This window comes from Balaenoptera ricei, chromosome 14 (assembly GCF_028023285.1).
Source record: "Balaenoptera ricei isolate mBalRic1 chromosome 14, mBalRic1.hap2, whole genome shotgun sequence".
Lineage (NCBI taxonomy): Eukaryota > Metazoa > Chordata > Mammalia > Artiodactyla > Balaenopteridae > Balaenoptera > Balaenoptera ricei.
Window position 1 is genome coordinate 18,703,873 of NC_082652.1, and position 22,596 is coordinate 18,726,468.

General features: G+C 55.1%; 1 protein-coding gene across 1 annotated transcript; it reads right to left on the minus strand.

Annotated features, from left to right (window-relative positions):
- Positions 1 to 939: 939 nt before the first annotated feature.
- MVK (mevalonate kinase) lies at positions 940 to 22,489 on the minus strand. The gene is given in 14 exon segments (XM_059894613.1): positions 940 to 1,473; positions 1,476 to 1,513; positions 1,515 to 1,576; positions 1,578 to 1,675; positions 2,711 to 2,864; positions 6,095 to 6,211; positions 6,587 to 6,677; positions 10,607 to 10,652; positions 11,244 to 11,347; positions 14,522 to 14,677; positions 16,492 to 16,636; positions 19,352 to 19,499; positions 20,358 to 20,449; positions 22,395 to 22,489. Coding segments are annotated over 13 exon segments (1,431 nt in total). The 5' UTR covers positions 20,436 to 20,449; positions 22,395 to 22,489; the 3' UTR covers positions 940 to 1,279.
- Positions 22,490 to 22,596: the final 107 nt, after the last annotated feature.

Consider the following 22,596-nt stretch of genomic DNA (forward strand, 5'->3'; position numbering starts at 1 on the left):
TGGGGTAGATGAAAAGAGATGACTGAGGAACAGTGTTTAGAACAGCGCCCCATACATGGTAAGCCCTCAGTATTATCATTTTATGCATTATTTGTTTTGAAGGGCAGAGGCAGACAACCCCTATCAGTGATGCTAGGGCCATTTTCACATGTTAAGCTGGGGCAGATGTTCTTCTTATCGCCCTCAGATTCCTGGCAGTGACCCCAGGCAGAACCTGGAGAGAGAACCGTGGTGTGGGGGGCAGACAGACTGTGCTCTAAGGCTGGCTCCTACTCACCCTCCCCGTGAAGATGCTGGGAAAGAAGCCAGCTGCCCCCTAGTGGTCAAGGGCAGAAGCACAGAGCCATTTTAACCAAATCCTGCACTCCCTGCCTCAGCCCCCCAAACTTCTTGTCCAGCCTCTTGCAGACCCAGGGCTTCCAGAGCTTCCAGTGGCAATGTGCTAGCTACCAGAGCTATTGTATGGATCCTGCCATTTCATAAAGAGCCTTGACTTGCGATATAAAGTTCAAACAGGGCCAGCAGGTACCAGGCACTGGCTACCAGTGCGCAAGTCTCTTTCCCACCCCCAGTCAATTTTAGAAAGAAAGGAATATTCCCTGACCTACAGCAGGTTTGTTTCCATTTCTTTAAAAAGTCTGCGAATTAGTGGGTACTCACGATTTGAGAAGCAAGGAAGCTTAAAATTCCCCTTTTTGGAAAAGCGGGCTGGAGCTCTGCTGAAGGGCTGAGAGCCTGATGTCCAGGCATCCGTCCCTGTCTGGCCAGGGCCATCTGGGGAAACCCCGCCCCATCCCCCGAGACACACAACCAAGTGACCCAAAGCCTTTCTTTCCACTGACAAAGTGGCTGGAGAAGGGACAGGACAGGAGAGGAAGGTGTGGGCAGCTGGAGACTACCAGACCCTCCCCCATCTTTCTGGACACGAGTGAAGCACTGTTTACTCAAGATCTTTTTATTCCCCCCTTTGCCATCTTTTCTGCAAACCCCTTGGGTTCAGACCAGAAGAAACTGAACATCAACCCTGCCTTTGGCCAACCCTCGGGATGCAGGGTAGAAGGCAAAGACCACCACCCGGACACTCCCTGGGGGCACCCACAATCTAGCTGGAGAGAACAGCCTGGGAAGGCTTCCTGGGGGAGGTGAGCAGAGGTGGAGGGAGGGAGAAGGCCTGCTGCTCTGGGAACCAGACCCCTGCATCTGGGATCCAAGCAGCTCTGCCAGGGAATTTGTGGGTCTGTGGGCACTTCAGGGAGGACAGGAAAGAGGCCCTTGAGTCTCAGAGGACTCCACATGGCCCCACTGCCCACCGGCTCAAGAGAATGTTGTAGAACACAGACATGGCTTCTGGGCTGCCTGACTCACTCCGGGGACTGGGGGGCATGGCCAGTGGGAGGGGCGTCACAGAGGGGCTGGGGGGCTCCTGGTCAGTGTCAGGAGCTGGGTGCCCACTGGCCAGCACAGAGGCCAACCCAGTGCCCAGAATAATCTGGGAAGGGGCTTCGTGGTGGGGTGGTTTCATCTCAGAGGCCATCCAGGGCTTGCCGGACAGGGGCGTCCAGGGAGGCGGCCGTGTGGATGGAGACACCAGGGGCACCGATGCTGGTTTCCCAGCAGTCAAACCCACAGCTGGTCAGCGCCTGCTTCACGGCCTCCACCTCTGGCCGCTCCAGATCTGTGGGGAGGAAGGGCAGCAGGTCACCCCTGACAACCGTCCACTCCCTTGGAGAATGTTTGTCTCCGCTCACGGCACAGGCACAGGGGCCGGTCTTCCTGTTGGTATGCCGAGCCTGGCACCCTCCCCGGGAGGGTTGTGAATCCCGAGTCACACGGACCTGGCCTTGGCTCAGCCGTGGGGCCTCAGACAAATGACTTCCCCTCTCTGAGCCTCAGTCTCCTCATCTGGGAAAGGGGCTAATAATGAGACCTACCCCTCAAGGGTCACAGTGAGGCTGGCATGGGCTACTGCAGGTGGAGAGCCTGGCACAGCGCCTGGTACACCGCACACGCTCAAGAAATGTTCTCTCGCCATCGTCATAGCTGCCTGAACTCAGGTCCCCACAGTCAAGGTCTCCTGAAGTTAGGACACGGTGACTCCCTGAGGCCTGGGAGTCCCACTGAGGCGGAGGGGGCCTCTGTGGGCCACTGAGGGCTTACAGCGAAGCAAAGGGGAAAAGCAGGACAAGAAAAGGAAGGAGGAGGAGGCCAAGAAGGGGAGATGGAGAGAAAGGAAACCAAAAGGAGCAGTGACTCCCACCCCAGCACAGGCGCTGCTGCTATAAGCCCGTTCCTCATCCTCAGCCCTGCTCTTTCCCCAGAGACTAAGAGGAAAGAGACCCCTTTCTTTTGTAGCAAGGCCATTCCGCATCGTGGCCCCATCAAGAGGTGACAGCAGGGGATGCAAGGCTGGTAGGGTTGGTGGTGACAATGTCCTGGTTATTTCTCAAGCCTGTGGGAGGCTTGGCAGGTAAGGAGGTGGTAGGACAAGCCCTGCACCAGCCTCCCTAAATGCATTTTTCCTCCTTGAATCTAGGCAACAATCTTACATAAACTAGATTGTCAGCATCCTTATTTTACCAATGTGGCAACAAAGGCCCAGAGAGGTTAATTCACTTGACCAAGGCCATATAGCAGAGCTGAGACTATTCAGAGGCCTCTTCTTTCTCCCAAGGGAACTGCCCAGGTGGAACCCTGCCCATCCCCTGGGTACCTGGCCTGAGAAGCGTGATGCCACAGCCCCCGCCGCCCGCACCAGTGAGCTTGCTGTGCAGTCCGTGGGCCATGGTCACCTGGCACAGCCGGTCCAGCGAGGCATGGCCCACACCGAGGGCGTTCAGATGGTGCTGGTTCATGTCGATGAGCTCCTGAGGGAGAGAGGTCTCTGTTCCTGCTTGGCCTGCCTGAGGTCGAGGTCCTTTGCCCGCCCTGTCCACGTGACAGCTGCTGGTTTGGGACCGCAAATGGCTCCGACTACCCGGCACACTGTCCCTCTCCACTGATAAAAGAACCTCTCCTTCCTGCAGGACGTCCCACAGGGCCGGGATGGAGCTGGTGGTGAGCACATGTCCCAGGCCTGGCCACAGAAGCCTCTGGCCATGGGGACTGATCAGGCTTGTGACCCCAGCTGGGCCAATGAGATCCCTCCCAGGGTTTACTCTGCCTCTTCCCTTGGAAGCTGCTAAAACTGGTTGACTTGAGAGGTAGGCCGCCAGAGTTATCTTCCCTGAACATGGTCAGAGATTACAGAGATGGAGAGAGATTTCAGACTAGATCTTTGGCCCCTGGATCTAGCTATGCCTGAAGCTGTCCCCTCTGGTCATCTCAGTTATAAGCCAATAAATTCCTTTTCTGCTAAAGTCTAGTTGAGATGGATTTCTGTCATTTGCAGGAAAAGAAGTCTCAAGTAATATGCCATCGTACAGCTCCCTCAGGTACCAATTTTCAGAATAAGAACAGGTTTGTAGTTCTAACAATGTCACAAGTGGGGGAAATTGCTAAATGTTTGTTCAGGTTTCTTTGATTATGAGTAATAAAATTCCTGCCCTCCTGCAGATCAAACAAGATGCAGGTTGATGAAATAACAAAGCTAACAACCCTCACTGCCCAGGCGTTCCCTATTTACATTTCATTTACTCCATCGGTGTCTGGCAAATCCCTTCAACATGCTGCTGGCACCCTGCTAGATGCTGAGGCTCTGAGGATGAGCTCCGGTCCGCAGGGAAGTTACAAATGTGGGATCTGGAGGCAGAGGGGCCTGGGTTTGGGTCCCAGCTCTGCCACTTCTTGGTCGTGTGTCTTGGGAAGAGGTCTTTCACTCTGAGCCTCAGTTTCCCCCCTTGTAAACCAGGGATTGTAAGAGTATCTGCCTCATTGCTGTGAGGATGGAATGAGGTATCTTTCACATGATGCCTGGAACAGGGTGAGTGCTTGGCAAACGTCAGCTGCTGTTAGTACTTTTACGGTTGCATTACCATCATCCCCATTTTTCAAAGGGGAAAACTGAGGCTCAGAGGAGAAAGTGATTTGCCTAAGCTCACTGAGCTAGTAAGGTACTGAGCTGGCACGGGAAGCCGGATCTGCCTGATGCGAAGCGTGCATCCACCCCGCCTCTGAGAGCACCCTTGGCATCCCTCCCGCCACCCACTTCTTGCCGTGTGTGGCTTGACAGCATGCAGCTCTGCCCCGGGGTCCTGGGAGCGCCTGTGTGCCATAAGGGTTGCCAATCACAGGGCTGTCTGCCGAGGCCCACCTGGTTCTCCTGCCTGGAGCCGTCGGGCAGGGTCGGGTCTGCCTCTCCCCCGCAGCCCGCCTCACACACCCCAGTACTTTTGACAAACGAGCAGACAGGCGTGATGGCCCGGTGGCAGCCTCGGGTGCCCTTCACCGGCCCCGAGGGCTGGATGGGAGGGAAAACTTCTGGGGGCCTCTCTCTGCGCCTGAGCACCAGGTGTCACGTTGCCAAGGCAGGTTCCAGACACCTGTCACATTCTGATCCAAAATCTGTCAAGGATCAGATGACAGGCTGTGACACAGAAGAACAGCTCGCTGGCTTGAGCGCAGAGCTGTCCGGGAGGCGAGCTGCACATTTCAGCGGCTGCCGAAGCCAAAAATATACACGATGTATAATCGACGTGCTGTTCTGAGGCATTCTCCAGGGGCTCAACAGGGTGTATTTTAGGCAGCACTCCATCATTATTAATTTCCTACTCGGGAAGACTGTGTTCCCTTCTTTTCTACGTGAAAGGGATTGAGAATGAGCAGGCAAAGGCTGGGGGAATGGAGGGAGGTGGCTGGGGGAACGAGGGCAAAAGCCCAGAGATGAATTAGATGGAGTCCCTGCACCGGGCCTGTAGTAGACACTCATTAAAAATTTGTTGGGAATTCCCTGGCGGTCCAGCGGTTAGGACTCGACACGTTCACTGTCGTGGCCCAGGTTCAGTCCCTGGTCAGGGAACTAAGATCCCGCAAGCCGTGCAACGAGGCCAAAAAAAAAAAAAAAAAAAAAAAAAAATGTTGACTAAAGGAATAAACAAATAAGTCAGTGACTCCCAGCTCAGGGCCACTCACTAGTTGGACAACCTCAGAGAAAGTCATTCTCTTTAGGTCTTGGTTTTTGTATCTGTAAAAGGGTGGCAACTTATCCACTTCACAGGTAGGTTGTTGTAGGACTAAGTGAGGAATCATTTGTGAAGAGCCTTGGGAGAGTAGCAGTTCCCACTCATTACAGGGGCTGCAGACTCAAATGCCTACAGTGGGACAGGGAGGCACCAGGCAAAGAGTATAGCGGCTGTGGGTAATACTTAGGGAGTGGTGGGGACTACGGAGAAATGGAGACCCCAGGGCCACTCTCAAGGGGGCCCCCTGGGCACCTCCAGCTGACCGCTGCCACACAGCTATGTCAGCTGGGGCTGCCGGATCTTCTGATTCTTGCAGGGAAGCCAGATGGCTTTTTAATGCAGTCCATTCACTGGGCCAGATGGACCGGGTCTGGGAATGAGCCCAGGCCCTCTGGCCGAGCTGGTGGCTCATCGGGCATGGTGCTTGTGTGTTACCCACAGGGCCTCACTGCACTCTTAAGACACTCCAGTGAGGCCACGATTCAGACCTGGGCCTGACGAAATCCAAAGCGTGAAGTCTCAACCTCTACACTAGAATTAGGCACAGGGTGGTGGCTGGAGTATTGACAGTGAGAGAACAATTTTAGACCATGTCTGATCCACAGCATGCAGGTGAGAAACAGCTACTGCATGAATAGATGCACTTAGCAAACATCACGGGAAAGAAGCGGCCAGGGGAGAAATTGCTCCTGGACCTATGGAGGACTGTGTCCTTACATGCATGATCCCAAACCTGGCCCGTCGTACTTAGCACACGCCAGGCACCACCCTCAGTGCTGCCTGTGTGTTCACTTGATTATTCCGAATCACCTGGGAAGAGGCTTCAAAAGAAGGCACGCTTGCTCATGGGTGCACACATGGGTGCCCAGGCCCGGCCTCTGTGTTTTAGCTCCCAGGGATTCTGAGCGCAGGTGGGGAGCCCCTGCCTGGGACAGCGCCGTGGATGAGGGACCCCAATCCTGCAGGCGGGCTCTTACCTCCAGCACGAGGTAGTGCTCTGGGGCCGGGGCCGCCGCCATCTCCCCCAGCACCCGCTCGCACTCCAGGGAAATGGCGTCTATGGAGGTCAGGAGGGGGGCCACGATCTCTGGGAACTGCAGGGAAAGGGATCGAGGGCCCATGAGGCCTGGGGGCTGGCAGACACTGCACAGCTGCTCCAGCACCAGGGCAGGGGGAGGAGGTGTCCCCAGGGCCCACACCGACCCTCTAAGGAAACCCCCTCTCCTTCTGGCCTGGTCCCCGCCTTGTCCAGCCACCCTTGACCCAAGCGGGGGTTCTCACTGCAAAGCCAGCACGTCTAACAATCCCTGTTCTGCCTCCCGGCGGGGGTATGCACGGACGGCACCTTCCCAGGTCCCCTCCACCCCACCCCCCTCCACTGACCCACGAGGCAGAGGGAGGGCTTGGACACCCAAACGTGAGTGCCGCGGCCCTGCCGGGAACCCGCCCAGGAGTGGGACCAGCGGCACCTTCAGCAGCCTGCTCCTGACGCCGGCCACCAGGGCCTTGGTGCTGCGGGGGACCTTGGTGTTGATCAGCAGGATCTTCAGAGCTGGCGGCCTGGGGGGTGAAGAGGGTCCACGGTGAGCCCAGGACGGGGCAGCTGGGTCAGGGCTGGGGGCCCGCCTGTACTCCGCCCCACCCTGACCCAGTGCAGGAAGCAGAGGCCCGGGGAGGTGACGTCAACGGCAGGCCGGAGACAGGTCCTGACCCCCACCCTGGGGTGCCCACCACCGCCTACAGCTGCATCCCTGCTTTGGCCCCTGGGCGGACGGACATTTTCCTTTGGCTTGTGACTCACTCACTCATTCATTCAACCTCGAGCGAACATGCACACGGAGGGCCTGGCACATGTGGACTTGGAAGTCCAAAGGGTACAAGAAGGGGCCGAGGGTCTGTCCTGTGGGCCACCGCAGGGAGCTGGAGAGGAGGGCACTGGAGAGTCGAAAAGAAAAAGCCACAGGACCAGGGATGGGTCATGGAGGGGGCATGGGGAAGAAGGATGCTCCAGGGGGCACAGGAACACGACGGGAGGGCAGCCTTACGGGAGGGTCAGGGTCCCAGCGCTCTGAGCCAGTTCTTGCCCCGCCTCGACAGTGCCCAGACCGGTGGCCCTGGTATGATACCAGGTGTGGTTAGAGGAAGTCAGTCACCCCCAGGTAGGAGAACGGAGGGCCTGGGGTGGCCACGGTCAGCCGGCTCTCCAGCACGACCCCGTTGTCCTCATCTGCCCTCTGGGCTTTCTAATCCCTCCTAAAGCCACAACCCCAATTGTCCTTGTGGTTGGCTGTCTTTGGGGACTTAAGCCACTCTTTCTTGTCATCCCAACCTGCCTTTCAGAGCATTGCTCCAAGGCCAGGGACAGAGCGTGGAGAATGTGGATGAGCTCTAGCCAGAGACAGCTGGAGACGGACAGGCCCCTGACACGTTTATTCGCTTTTCTTTTCACAGATCAAGATTGTAAAATCCAACAGGGCTGGAAAAGGCTGTCAGAAACCTGCTTGATCTCACCGCCCATAAGCCCATGAAATTAATATCGATTCTCAGCCTTGGAGACCGGCTTTTTTTTTTTTAACTTTACAAACGATGAACATTCTATCTGGCTTTTCTCTTCCCTTTAAAGACAAGCCGTTCCTCAAAAGGGCAGCATTCTGGGAGGTCACATCTTGATCCTCTCCGCAAACAATGCTTTTTTTTTTTTTTTTTTTTAATTGAGAAGCACCAGGCGTGGTCTGGGGTGCAAGGGCTCATCTTTAAGCCATTGGCGGGATTAATGTGGAGTCTGGCCTCCTGGCTTCGCAGAGACTCTGCCATCTGCTCGCCGCAGTGCCCTGTGGCCGGCAGCAAAGGTCGGCCGCTCTGTGTCACCATCCATCGGGGTGGGAGAACTTCGGGTATCACATCTTCATCTTTCTCAGATAAAGTCCTCTGCAAACGGGCCTGCTGCTAGCCCTGCGGGCCCCACAAAACTCAGGCTCCTATGACATCCAGTGACCACCACCTGGGGCTATGCCCTGTAAGTGATCTGGGCCTGGCTATGTCCTCAGCCTCATCTCATCTCTGCCCTCCCTTGGAGCTCACTCCACTCAGCCACCCTGGTCTCCTGGCTGCTGCTAAGCACGCCAGGAACACTCCTGCCTCTGGGCCTTTGCACGTGCGTCTCCTCCTCCAGGGACCTGCCTCGGCAGCTCTGCTCAAATGCCGTCTGGTTAGGGGCTTCCCTCCATCAGCCTGTCCCACTCCCTCCTTCACGTTCCAGCCCTCACTCTGCTTTATGTGTCCTAAGGCCGTGGGGATGGCCTGCCGTGCTCTTACAGAGACATCTGTCTGTGGGCTGTCCTCCCACAAAGTGGGAGTTCCGTGAAGGTGGGACTTTGGGTTCCCTGCTAAGGCCCCAGCACCCAGTAGTTGTTCAGAGATATTTGTAGACTGGATGAATGAATTTGGTCAGGAAGGAGTGAATAAGCACTTGATAGATACCGTTTCTGATTTCATGCCCCAGATCCCCGTTACATAAACGAGAAGACAGAGGCCTCAGGAGAAGTAACTCACCTAAGGGCCCCCAGCAGGCAAATGGCAGAGCTGGGCTCAAACTCGAGCCTGTGGACCCCAGAGAATCTGCCACCACCCCGCCACCACCACCGGCCACTGTGCGCACCTTGGGGCCTCTCCCCCCGCCTCCCCGTGCCTGGGAAACCCTCCGGCGCTCAGCTCTTAATTCCCCCCATAGGCCATGCATGTGCCCGGCCACATCTGCATTGATCTTCTGTCCCCAGGGCCCAGTTCAGGGCTTAGGATACAACAGGCTCGCAGGAAACAGAGTGAATGACCTGCCCCTGCCCCGTGAAGGACTCCCCAGATCTGCAGCCTGACGATGACTGTCATCCCCAACAGCCTCAGAACCCCGAGGACACCTGTGTGCCGAGGATCACAGTCGTGACTGCCTCCTCCAAAAGCCCGTGGGCTGAGGGCAGGCCCGGGCCCACAAACCTCTGCATCCCGCCCTCGCTCCTGCTCTCACTGCACATGGACTCGGTCCACCTGGCAGGGCCAGCCGCCACCTGGGCACAAGGCCCCCCTGCCATCGCTTCCACAAGCAGCTGGAGGAAGCTGTCCCGAGCCCCCAAATGGCTCCGCTCCCTCCTTTGTGTGGAGCAGTGGTTGTCACCCAGGGGGCCTTGCCCTCCAGGGGACAGGTGGCAGTGTCTGGAGCTATCTTTGGTTGTCACACTGGGAGACAGGGGAGGTGCTACGGGCATCCGGTGGGCAGAGCCCAGGGATGCTACTAAACATCCCACGCTGCACAGGACCGGCCCCACTGCAAGGAATTCTCCAGCCCCAAATGTCCGCAGCGCTAAGGCTAAAGAAACGCTGCTGTGGGGCCTCAGAAAGGCAGGCTTGGCTCCCAGAAGCTGACAGAGCAGGGGTGGGAAGATGCCAGAGGTGCAGGCAGAAGGAGTCCGCACCATGGCCTGCCAGGTCACTGAGCCCCGAACGGAGTGGCCCAGCTGGCAGAGGCAGAGGGCCAGGACCTGCTGTCCAGCTGCCAAGAAGACCACCCTGGCTGCAGAAGGTGACAGGGAGCCCTGGGACCCTGAGAGTGTGGAAAGGCCCCCCGAGGCAGCAGAGCACCCTGGGACAACCACTGCCCCCCCCAACTTGATGGAGGGCTCAGGGAAGAGCCAGGAGGCACCTGCTCCTGCTGGCCATGGGCTTCACACCTGCCCCTGACGTTTCCACACTGAATGCAAACAGAACAGAGGATGTTGGAATTTAATACACATGTCTATAATTCCAATGCTTCCAGCGGGAGGGCGGAAGGAAATATGAAAGTTGCTAAATGTCCCTTCCACTCAGACTCCCACGAGCCTGCCGCGGGCTCCGGTCTTGCTTGGCCATGGTGCCGTCACTATGGCAACTCCCACGTTGTCTTTTGGTGGCTTGTGTGTGTATGTCTGTCCCTAACTGCCCAGGACTATGTCTGAGATTCATCTTTATACCCCTAGGCCCTAATGCAGTGTCATCTGGAACAGAGGAAGGTATCAGTTCTTGTTTACTGAACAAATGGACGGACGAACAGGTAACTGAACAGATGAACAGGTAACTGAACAAAGGTCTGGGGAAACAGCCACTTCCTGGAAGCGGAATGGCGCAGCCTCGCATGACCTCCCCCTCTGATCTCTCGGCAATTTAAGAGCTAAAGTGGGGAATTCTCTGGCAGTCCGGTGGTTAGGACTCTGCGCTCTCGCTGCTGAGGGCCCGGGTTCAATCCTCCCTGGTCAGGGAACTAAGATCCCACAAGCCACGTGGCGCAGCCAAAAAAAAAAGAGCTGAAGTGGAGAGGAAAGAGCCGGCTTCCTCGCGGCCCACGCCCTGCGGGACCACACAGGGGAGGGGACGCCCAGGGGCACGTGCCCCTCCCTCCCTCCCAAAGAAATGGGGTCCCCCTTCCCTGCCAGACGCGGAAGCTGCGGCTCCCCCAGAATTACCTCTTTAAGGATGAAATCTTCCCTTGCTGGTATCGGAGCGCTCCTCCTGAAGAGAAGAAAGAGTGGGTCAGAGTCGTAGGAAAAGCTCCGTATCCGTGCCTCTTGGGAAAGGGGCTGGGTTTGGGGTAGGGGTACAGTGTCACCACAACTAGACTCAACCCCGTAACTAGGCACCTCAGCTTCAGGCAGCAAAGGCCCAGGAGGGCGCAAAGGTGCTCTGCGCCCAGGACTTGGGGTCCCTCCCTTACATCCAGGCATCCAGCTTCCCTCCGACGGGCTGCACGGCGATGGGGTGGAGGTGGGACCACCGCAGGCGTCCTCACCGGAGGGGAGCCCGGCTGGTGCAGTCTGCAGACCCCACAGCAATGGTTCCGCAGCGTCACCATCTGGACCCCTGGGGCTGGGGGTCCCACTGAAACCGTAGCTTCCCAGGCCCAGGCCCACCCCCCAAGATTCGGATCCAGGAGGTGCGAGGCCCTGAGACACCCCCCGTTCCCCTCCCACCAGGAAAATGGCATCTTCCTCAGAACGCACTGATGCTGCTCATCCCAAACCCACAGAGCCTGGGCAGCTACGCTTGTCCTAAGAATTTCTAGAAGAATAAAAATAAAGAACACAGGCCCGAGGCAGCACCTACCCCAGGTGCTGACGGCGTTGTCCACTCCGGAGGGGTTCCCGTGAATCACCCTCTCCCCCTGGAAGGCCCACTTGTTAATTAGTTCCAAGTTCTCCTCGGTCCACCTGAAGGAGACACAGAGGTTCGTCTTTACTGTCCATGGTGGTGAATAGGGGGCTGGGGGTCACCGAGGGCAGCAGAGGGCAGGGGTCACAGGCTGGGCTTGCTGGAGACCAAAAGGCAAAGGGGCTTGGGCCGCCGAACTCAGAAAGAAGAGAAAAGTAAACAGTTCTGAACCTCTCCGGCTAAAGAGCACGCCCTAAAGCATGCCTCTTCGCCTGGTGCAGCGAAAAGAGCCAAAGCTTTGCGTTCACGGGATCCTGCTTTTTGCCTCTTACGAGCTGACTGACTCTGGGCCCCTTGCCTGCCCTCTCTTGAGCCTCACTCTCCTCCTCTGTAGGATGGTAACTCCTCCCTCCTCACAGGCTCAGCGCAGGGGTGTGGAATGTGGGTCATCTCTGGATCCCTCCCCAGCCCGCGGCCACGGTGCCTCCCCAGAAGGGATGCGGACTCAGTGACGGTTTAAGTGAACAGACCCAAAACATGTGAGTATCGAACGAGGGCAAGTGCTCAGCCCCACTGCCCCACCTTCTCTCTCAGCTCTTGTTTCCTTTCTGTCAAGCCCCTGCCCCGTGAAACGGCAGAAGCCACCGGGGCTTGTGCAGCTGAGCTGGGAATCAAGCAGGGAGCTGGTGTGAACCCCATCCCGCCGCTGACTCACTGGGCATCCCTGAGCAACTGCGTCACCTCCGACCCTCAGTGTTCTCATCTGGGAAATAGGGGTAAAGATGTCTACCTCACAGAGGATTTTGTGGGATGGAAAAACACACAGGTGCTTTGTAAAATGCCCAGGGGAGAGTATGTGCTCCGGAAAAAGAGGCCACCTGGGATCATAGCACCTGGAATCACTCCAAGCCTGGTCCACCCACCCCTTTGCTGTGGAGCCTTGGGCAAGTCAATCACCCCCTCTGAGTCTCTTTCCTCATCTGTCAGATGAGGATTTTAGGGACCTGAGACTCACACGGTGGTTGTGAGGCTATGATTCATAGTGAGTTAACACTGCTCAAAGCTACTGATTACCCAGGGCCAAGCACTGCGCTAAAGGCTTTCTCTAATGGACCATCTGTAATCCTCACAATCACAACAACTCAAAAGGGAAGGTACCATTACCACCCCCTTTCTTACAGCAGAGGACACCGAGGCTCAGATCACAGTACCACTCACCACGACATCAGAACCGCATCCGCTAATGGAAGCCTGAGCTCGTTAACTACTGACCTTTTTGGTGCCGACGAGACTCACTCACTTGTCCAATATTTATTGAGCATCTACTATGTGCCTGTGACTAAGCCCACACAGACGTGGTCCTTAACTGCTTGCAGCTTGGAGTCTAATACAGAGCACATGTCAGGAAGCCACCAGAACTTAACTACAGCCTCTGGGAAGTGCGATGCCAGCTGGACGGGGCACACCCTGTTCTGAATGGAGAGGCTGAGGGACGAGGTGGGTCAGTGAGGCAAGACATAGCGGGAGAGCAGTCCAGCCCGAGGCCGTGCTGCTTGTGTTACGCCTGGAACTGGACAAGAACTGGCCCTTTCCAGGACGGAAAAGTGAGCGAGCAAGCCAGTGAGGTGGGGAAGGGGTAGCTGAACATAGTCCAGGACCTGGCCCGCTCTGCAAACTCGAGTCTTCCTTCCGATTGGGAAATGCTGGGGGGCAGGGTGGGTGGGTCTGCTCTCTTCACAGCTTCTGAGAAGCAATGATGGGTCTTCAGGGGAGGTGGGAGAACTGGGTGGAAGGAAGCAGCACGAGAAAGACCACACCCACATGCACACTGGACACTGGCTCACCCACAGGCGTGTACATGCACGCACGCACACACAACCACCCATATCCTTTGAAAGGCAGAGCCAGTTGGCCGGCCTGTGGGCAGGTGTCTATTCGGGACACCCAGGGCAACACGGCCTTCACTGCTTTGGGCTAGAATCAGCGATCAGCACACAGTAATGAGCGGCTGTCTTGAAGCCTCCGTCCTGAGTCACTGTCTTATCTCGGCATCAGCACATGTCAAAGCTAGAAGCTCCCCCCACCCAAGGGATCACAGGTGCTGCCCCTCACTTTCAGATGAGGAAATGGGGCCCCAGAGAGAAGCTAGTTAACTGGCAAACCTGAGATTCCTGAAAACCATTCTGGAGAATAGCCGCCTCGCATCCCCCGCAGGTGCAATCATTACCTGCTCATTACCTGCGGATCCTTCCCACGGCCACCTCCCCTCCGCGGGCCCCTCTCCCCTCCCCCCACCCCGCCCCCACCCCGCCCCAGCCTCTCTCCAGCGCACGAGCCCTTCAGAGCAGCCCTGGGGAATTTGGACCAGGAGTCACATCAACAGCCCCACACCTGCTGTGGCCACGGGGACCAAAGCGACCTCCGGGCTTAGCCAGCAGAGCCCCCGACACAGCACAGCTGGGCCCACGTGGCTGGTGCATAAGGCCCCCCAGCGGGAGGGCCCCCCGGAGCCATGGGGGCCCAGGGCAGGCCTCACCAAGACGCTGCCAGGCTGGATGCTGGGGCCTCATCCCCAACTCCCAGGGCAAACTGCGTTATCTGCGCTCGGGCCGGTTTCTCAAGTTTCCCCAAGTAACAGAAACAGTCCGCCGGCAGCCCTGTCTGGACAAGCCTCAGTGACTTACAATAAGCCGCGGAGGAGACGCTGCGAACTGGTGGATCGAGGACCCACGGGAGGGGAGACGCCCTGACCTGACGGACACTCCTCCTATGTTTATTTCTCAGCATGTTACACTGCTTTTCATAACCATTTGGTACCAGCTGGCAACACCCGCCGGGTGTCCGTATCGCCATTTACAGAAAAGGGCACTGAGTGAGGCTCCCAGGGTGGGGTGGGGGGCAGCAGGCTGGCCAAGGTCCCTCAGCGAGTCGATGGCAGGGGGGCCCGATGCCTCCTCTGATGCATTGCCCTCTACATCCGGGCTCAGGCTCTTTCTACCAAATCACGGGCACCTGAACCCCAAGGAGGCAAGGAGGGGTGGGGGGTTGGGGGCAAAGAGCTCAGGCTCTGGATTCAGACCGCCGGGTCCAGATCCTGCTCTGCCATCACTAGCTGTGTGGCCGCCCTGCCCCCCAGCGTCCTCAGCTGTAAGGTGGCCAAGGGACACCTCTCTCCTCTCGGCGCGGGGTGCGGAGCCCAGGCAGGACAAGGAGCGAGGCAAGGGCCTGATTACCTGCTGGCGGCCTCGCCATCCTTCAGCGGGTTTGGGATCTCCTTGCACGCAGTCAGGAGGGCAGCTGCCAAACACACGGAGTAGGCGGCACTGGAGCCGAGGCCGGCCCCGGTGGGCAGCTCCGACCACACGGTGACGTCCAGGCTGGGCAGGGCTCTGAAACACAGCAGGCAGCAGAGCCTGACTCTCCTGAAGGGCCGTGAGGGGCCAGCGCTGAACCGGCGGCCTAGACCCAGGACTGGACACGGGCAGGGCCTGACTCTAAGTGTCTGGCCCAGTTTTCTGACCTCAGGGAGATCTCCCAACCCCAAAGCCACCCCTGTTGGATGGCAGGAACTCATGGTGAATCAGACAACTTGAAAATAGGTAGAGGATCGTTTAAGTCACTACGTTGTTGTCCAACCGGAGCCCTTCCTAAAAGTGCCTCGCGATCCACCGACCATTCCTGTAAACTCCTTCCTTCTCCCCACACAAGCAAGGCTCTGTCAAGGCCCTGCCCTCAGCACAGGCTGGTCCCTCTGCCCAGGACAGCTCTGCACCCCTTTCTCCTCCAGGGGAATTCCTACCCATCCTGCAAGACCGTCCTCAAATGATCCCCCTGGGCGCTGACACTGTGTTCATGGGATGCCTCTCCCACAGGACAGCGTTTCCCAGCCGCGTGTAACACAGGCCTGCTCTGGATCAGCGGAGAGTTCCCAATCGCTGCATCTTACCTCTACTTCCCCCCCAGCGAGAACCGTCAGACGTCAGGTTCTATCATTTCCATTAAGCATTCTTCCCGTTCTCCAAATATAACATTATAAGACTGAATCTGCCTTTTCAAACTGCACATGCCCACCCCACCCACATCAGATTCTGGAATGTGTCCCCCGCCCTCACCCCGGAAGGGGACACGCCCCTCTCAAGGTGAAAACCCCGGCATTGGACAGCAAGTGTCAAGACGCGATTGAATGTGTCCGCAGCGCAGCGCCCGGGCCCAGTGGCCGCTTAGCCAGCGTCTGCTGCACGAGTGAAGGGCTGCGCCTCGAGGCTTTCCCTTTGGGTCCTGGACCACAAATCACAATGCACACGCACTGTGTGCCAGTTACAGTGCTAGGCCCATTTCATGTATAATGTTTCTAATCCTCTGATAGTTTCTCTGAGGAAGGTGATAATAATAATAGCTAACATTTATCAAGCTACGTGCCAGGCTCTGAATCAAACACTTTAAGTAAATGAACTCATTTAACTTCACAGGAACCCTACGAGGTAGGTGCTATTACCACCCCCATTTTACAGGTGAGGAAGCTGAGGCTCAGGAAGGGTAAGAACCTCACACAAGCTAGTAAATGGTCGCGCTGGGGTGTGAACCAACGCCGTCTGACCCTCAGCCCGTGCCCTCTGTCACCATGTGACACCACCTCAGCAGGAATGTCCCCCTCTAGGAGCCGGCTTTCCCGAGAGAGCAGACAACCCAGATCTTATCATAACACAGGCTTCACTCTGCTAATCACGGAGTTCCCCTGGAGTCTGTGGGATGTGGAACAAGGGTGCCTCTCTGGGCATGGCTTGAAGAAGACACACAGCAGATCTGAGAATGGAATCTGGCTTTGGTTGAATCGAAGAGGCCAGAGGAGGCAGTGTGGGGTTAAAAAGGCAGGCGTTGACACTGAAGGGAAGTAAGTTGATTTCCCAGCTCTCACCACTTAACTAAGTAGCTGTGTGGCCCTGAATGTCTCTATCTCTCTGGGTCCCAGTTTCTCCCTGTGCAAAATGAGGAGAGCGTCCTTCTCGTGGGGTTGCCATGAGTACTGAAAGCAGACCATACATACAGGGTCTAGCACGGCTCCTGGCACGCGGCGAGGACAGCTGCTGTTATTCAGAGCCTGGGAAGGAGCCTGTGCGTCGTCCAGCAGCCAAAACTACAGCCACCCTGGCTCAGTTTCCGGGGCAGGCTGCACCCGGACTCCCTGCCCCGACCGCGCACACACCTCTGACTCTGGCAGACGGACAGGTACAAGTAAAGGAAGGACAGCACAGCCAGGTGCTCGTGGTCGGCACAGTCCTCGGGGAAGCCCGCCACCTCCTTCAGCTTCTCCACTTGCTCCGGGGTGAGTGCTGTGACGTCACCTTGCTCTGTCACATGGGCACAAACAAGTGCAAGCGGGTGGGTGAGAGGGCCTCGGGGCGTTTATAGACACCAGAATACAAACGGCTGAGCAGTCACGGGAGTCAGCATCTGGATGGACATGGACTCAGGGTCCGAGCACCACAGCCGAGGGTGTCAGGGGACTGCAGGCTTGGGAGGCAGGCGGACTTGGGTTTGGGCCCTGACTGTGCCAGTTACTGTGACCTTGAGTAGGTGACTTAATCTATTTGCACCTCGGTTTCCCTCCTTGGTAAACAGAGATAACAGCAGTACATCCTCCCAGGGTTGTTTAAATAAGGTACAGAGTATCCTTAGCACCGCTCCTGGCACATAGTAAGGGCTTAATTGTAGTTTTCAAACACACACAAGCACACACACGCACATGCACACACAATCACTCAAAGGCCTAGGACTGAACTCCACGGTACAAAATCAAAACCAAAGGCAGTATTATTTCCCCAATATTTCCCTCTCCCAAAACATAATTAGTGAGAACAGGACACGCACATAAAACCAGGACACATAAATGCCCAAATGTTCAATATGTTTAGAACTATTAGGAGGGAACAAAAAAACACTGGAAGAAAAATATGGCAGACCCTGGCAACCTAGTAGAAAACTTGACACCAAAAGGTTCAGATCCCCTTTGTCTCCTTGGAGAAGTAGCCTAACGAGCCCTTGTGAATGGACTACACTCTAGATCACAGCCTCCACCCACCTCCCACCTTGCGGGATCCTCAGAGCAGCCCTCCCAGGCATCACGACTCTGCTCGCAGAGGCTCAGAGCGGTAAGTGACCCTCCCAGGCTCACACAGGGAGTCTCAGACAGGTGGTCTGAGGCGTGTGCCACCACACCTGGCTGCTCCATCCATGCTACTGACATGCAAAAGCAGCAGCCAGTTCTCATGGAACGCTTCCGGCCAGGCTGAGTGGCCTGGGGTAGCACGGAGAGCAAGGGCCAGGCTGCTCCAAAGTAGTGGCTCTGAACTGAGGCTGTCCCTGCAATCACCCAAATACACACGCCAGGTCACCTACCACCACTACTGATTCTCCATAGGAGAGGGGCACGGCCAGGAAGCCATCTGTACTGTTAAAACAACAACAACAAAAACCTTCCCCGGGGATCTCAAGGCAGGACTGAGGCTTGCTTGCAATTGTGGGTTTTCAACTCTTCCTTCATCTCCCTGCAGGGTTTGGGAGTGGCTGAGTGACTAGCTGTGGACTGATTCTCATGGGGGACAGGGAACCGTCTGGAAAAGGCCCCTGGGGCTTCCCTGGTGGCGCAGTGGTTAATAATCCACCTGCCAACGCAGGGGACACGGGTTCAAGCCCTGGTCCGGGAAGATCCCACATGCCGCGGAGCAACTAAGCCCGTGCGCCACAACTACTGAGCCTGAGCTCTAGAGCCCACGAGCCACAACTACTGAGCCCACATGCCACAACTACTGAAGCCGGAGTGCCTAGAACCCGTGCTCCGCAACAAGAGAAGCCACCGCAATGAGAAGCCCACGCACCGCAATCAGGAGCAGCCCCTGCTCGCCGCAACTAAAGAAAGCTCACATGCAGTAACAAGGACCCAACGCAGCCAAAAATTAAAAAATAATTAATTAATTAATTAATTAATTTTTAAAAAGAAAAGGCCCCTGGAGGAGTCTCACTTGCCCCACCCTGGCTGGGAGACACTGTTCCAAAGGACGAGGCGTCAGCCCAGACAGGAGACACTGACAGCGAAGAACACACCGCAGCTTTGCTGCAGACAGTCACTCTGCTGATGAACGAACCGTGTCTGCTCAGGAGTGGACAAAACAGTCCCAACACTAGCAAAATGAGCACAGAGGCCTTTATTTATTGGCATGGGAAAAGAGCCCCAATATATTGAAGAAGGGAAAAATCCCACACGCTTCTAAGGAGTTTATATGGAAAAAAAAAAGAAAAAGAAAACAGAAAAAGAAAGAAACAAAAAGAAAAAGAAGGAAAAAAAAGAAGAAAAAAGAAAAAAAAAAGTTTATGTGGCTTGATCCAATTTTGGGTAAAAAACAAGCTCTCTCCCTATCTCAATCAATCAGTGTAACTACTGGTCTACAGGAAATAACCCAGAAGGATGAACACCAAAATGCTTAGCGCTGTCCTGGGGGGGTGGAGTGGGAGGCAGTGATAATTGGGGATTTTTTTTCCCTGGCAACGTCTCAGCATTGACCATATTTTCCAGTAACATAAGTTACTTTTATTTTTAACGATCTTCAATCGCACAAAACACCAAAACATTCTCTTTGTTAAAACAACATTGTAGAAGGGAGGCTCCCTTTGTCCACTCCCCGACTGTAGGACCCTCCAAGACATAACTAATCACCATTGTCAGTGGATATATATCTTCCCAGGCCTCTTCTTTGCATTTACATACCCACTGATACTTAATCTATACGTGCTGTTTTGCATCTTGTGTTTTTTCACTCAACAGTAGGCCTTGATGACCTGTCCCAACGGCTCACATAGACCTAGTGCATCATTTTATGCTTTTAAATTTAAAAAAAATTAATAAATAAGTGAAGCTATTTTTATGGGGACAGGAGAGAAAACACCCCCAGAGTGGCTGGCTTTTGGTCCCTAGGGGACAGCCTGGGATGACAACCCAGCTGTCCTCCTTCCCCTTCTCTTCAGGGCCCAGGCTCTTCCCGCACCTGGTTCCTGCTCCCTGTACTTACTCAGAAAGCTGGTGTCCAGCATCTGAAGCTTGGCCACATCCCAGGCCCGCTTGATGCCAATGTTGGGTAAGTTGAGGCCCACTTTCCCATTGCTGTGGGGCTGAAGCCGGAGGAATGTTCTCAAGTTCAAGGCCACAGCCAGTGCTACCTATAGAATAAAGGGCACAAGCAGTTAGCCTGAGGGTGGTTGGCAACAAGCATGGCTCCTGTCTTAGGAAAAAGGGGCCCTTGTCAATGAGCCGAGAAGAGAGGGCAAATACTAGCACACAGGCCACTCTCACCTATGCCCTTGGCAGACACTGCTAATCAACCTTGGCACCCTCTCCCACATGCCTAGGCACAGCCACTACCAATCAATTAGGAGTTAATACCTACTTATATTTGCCCTCCCCACGTAAAATTTCACACGTTCTCAACACCAAGGAATGGCTTCCCCATAATCACCATGTTTTCAAAGATAAATATAAGTTAAAAATATGAAAAACGACAGCTTGAAAGAGTGGAAAAAGCATGGCTTTGGGTTCAAGCAGACTTAGGTTCACTCCTAGCTCTACTGAGGTGTACGGGACCTTGATCAAGTTACCGATCCCCTCCTAAGTCCCAGCTTCCACGTCTGCAAAATAGGACAATAAAAGTTTAATGTCAGAGGGCAGTTGTAAGAGGTAAATGAGACAATGCATGTCTCAGACTCCTTTGCAGAATCCTATTCATTTTCCCCAGAGTTTAGTCCTTAAACCTCTTCTCTTCTCCACCGAAGCTCACTTCCTAAGTGGCCTCATTCCACCCACGGGGCTTTCCATGTCATCTTTTTGCTCTCTTACTGGGTGGGCCAGAGAAGCCCTTCAGAGGGCCTAAGACCTGTCTTTTCTTTGCCCAGCTGGGGAGAAACTGATCTCCTCTCTGATGTACTCCCAAGCTATGCCTCAAGGCTTCCTTTCAGCTTCTTTTAAGGTTAGCATCAGGGAGAAGCAGTTCCTAATCCTCAAAGGCTCAGGGGGCCTTGTACCTTGCCATGGACCACGGCATGCTCTCCATGAAGGATGACTTTCCCTGGAGCAGACACTAGCAGGACTTCTGACAACATGGCTCCTGGGAGTCCTGAAAAGGAAAGCCAGAAAGAGGATGGAAGGTCCCCAGAACTTAGAGAATGCCTAGTTCAAGCTCACCATTATAACAAAAAAGGCAGCTACCGCACTTCCCTGGTGGCGCAGTGGTTGAGAATCTGCCTGCCAATGCAGGGGACACGGGTTCGAGCCCTGGTCTGGGAAGATCCCACATGCCGCGGAGCGGCTGGGCCCGTGAGCCACAGCTACTGAGCCTGCGCGTCTGGAGCCTGTGCTCCGCAACAAGACAGGCCGCGATAGTGAGAGGCCCGCGCACCGCGATGAAGAGAGGCCCCCGCTTGCCGCAACTGGAGAAAGTCTCGCACAGAAACGAAGACCCAACGCAGCCAAATAAATAAATAAATAAATAAATAAATAAAAAATAAAAATAAAGGAATTCCTTAAAAAAAAAAGAAAAAAGAAAAGAAAAAGAGGCAGCTACCATCAGCATTTGCTATGTGTCCAAAAAAGCAGTGCAGGATAGCAGTCAGCTAGACATATCAAATAGATCTGGGTTCAAATCCAGCTCTTCCACTCCCCAGTGATGTCATCTTAGCTAACTCACTCAAATAGCTAGGAACCCCAAAAGTTACACGGGGACAATAAATGTACTTACCTCAATGGGTTCTGAGAAGGTTAAACTAAATAATGCAAGGGAAACACTTACGGTCTGGCACACCATAATCACTCAGTTACTCATAGTTACTTTTTTTTTTTTTTAATTTTATTTATTTATTTATTTATGGCTGTGTTGGGTCTTAGTTCCTGTGTGAGGGCTTTCTCCAGTTGCAGCAAGCAGGCGCCACTCTTCATCGCGGTGCGCGGGCCTCTCACTATCGCGGCCTCTCTTGTTGTGGAGCACAGGCTCCAGACGCGCAGGCTCAGTAATTGTGGCTCACGGGCCTAGTTGCTCCGCGGCATGTGGGATCTTCCCAGGCCAGGGCTCGAACCCGTGTCCCCTGCACTGGCAGGCAGATTCTCAACCACTGCACCACCAGGGAAGCCCATAGTTACTTATTAATGGCTCTGTTCTTGATTCCAGCTTTTATTATTATTACTATTTTTTTAAAATAAATTTATTTATTTATTTATTTTTGGCTGCGTTGGGTCTTCATTGCTGTGCGCGGGCTTTTTCTCTAGTTCCCGGACCGGGGCATACTCTCCGTTGCGTTGCGCGGGCTTCTCATTGCAGTGGCTTCTCTTGTTGCGGAGCACGGACTCTCGGCGCAAGGACTTCAGTAGTTGTGGCTCGCAGGGTCTAGAGCGCAGGCTCAGTAGTTGTGGCACACGGGCTTAGTTGCTCCGCAGCATGTGGGATCTTCCCAGACCAGGGCTTGAACCCGTGTCCCCTGCATTGGCAGGCGGATTCTTAACCACTGCGCCACCAGGAAAGTCCCCTATTATTACTACTATTAAAGATAGAAATTTAAATGAAATCATGGACCGGAAGGAACCTTTTCCTGGACATTTAGGCTGTTTCTAACGTTTCACAATTACAAACAGGCTGCAGAAAACAGCTGTTATACCTTTTTTTTTTTTTTTTTTTTGCACACTTAAGTCAGGATCTCTACAAGACAGAGTCCTAGAAAGTGACTTGCTGGGCGTACGTGTGCGCGTTTTAGATTTTTATAAATAATGCAAAACTACCATCCATTTAAGGCTTTACCTCAATAGCGTGAGACCACAACCACACTATGCGCTAAGTATATACTTCAGTGATCCCCGTTTCTTGGCGGGGAAACTCAGGCTCGGAGTGGGGGAACCTATTGCTTGTCCTAAACTCCAAATCCGGTCTGTCAGATTCCAGGTTGCCGGCTCGTCAGGACGGATTCTCAGAGTTGGGGAAACTAAGCCAGAGAAGCCGGGAGCCCGGTCCAGGGTCGTCCTGGGTCTCGGCCTCGGACTTCGCGCCACCCTGTCCCGGGAACCCGACCTCTCACCTGTCGCCACAGGTCCTCTGCTCCCGAGCCTGAGCCGCCCCGGGCCTCCATCCCCAAGCTCGAGGGCGGCGGGGGGAAGAGGCCGCTTCCTTCGCCCAGCCAATCAGAGCGCGCAAACCGAGAGCCCCTTTACCAATTGGCTTGAGCGTTGGCCAATAGCTGTTGCTAACTAAGTCCTCACGAGTTTCCCCGCCCAGCTCCT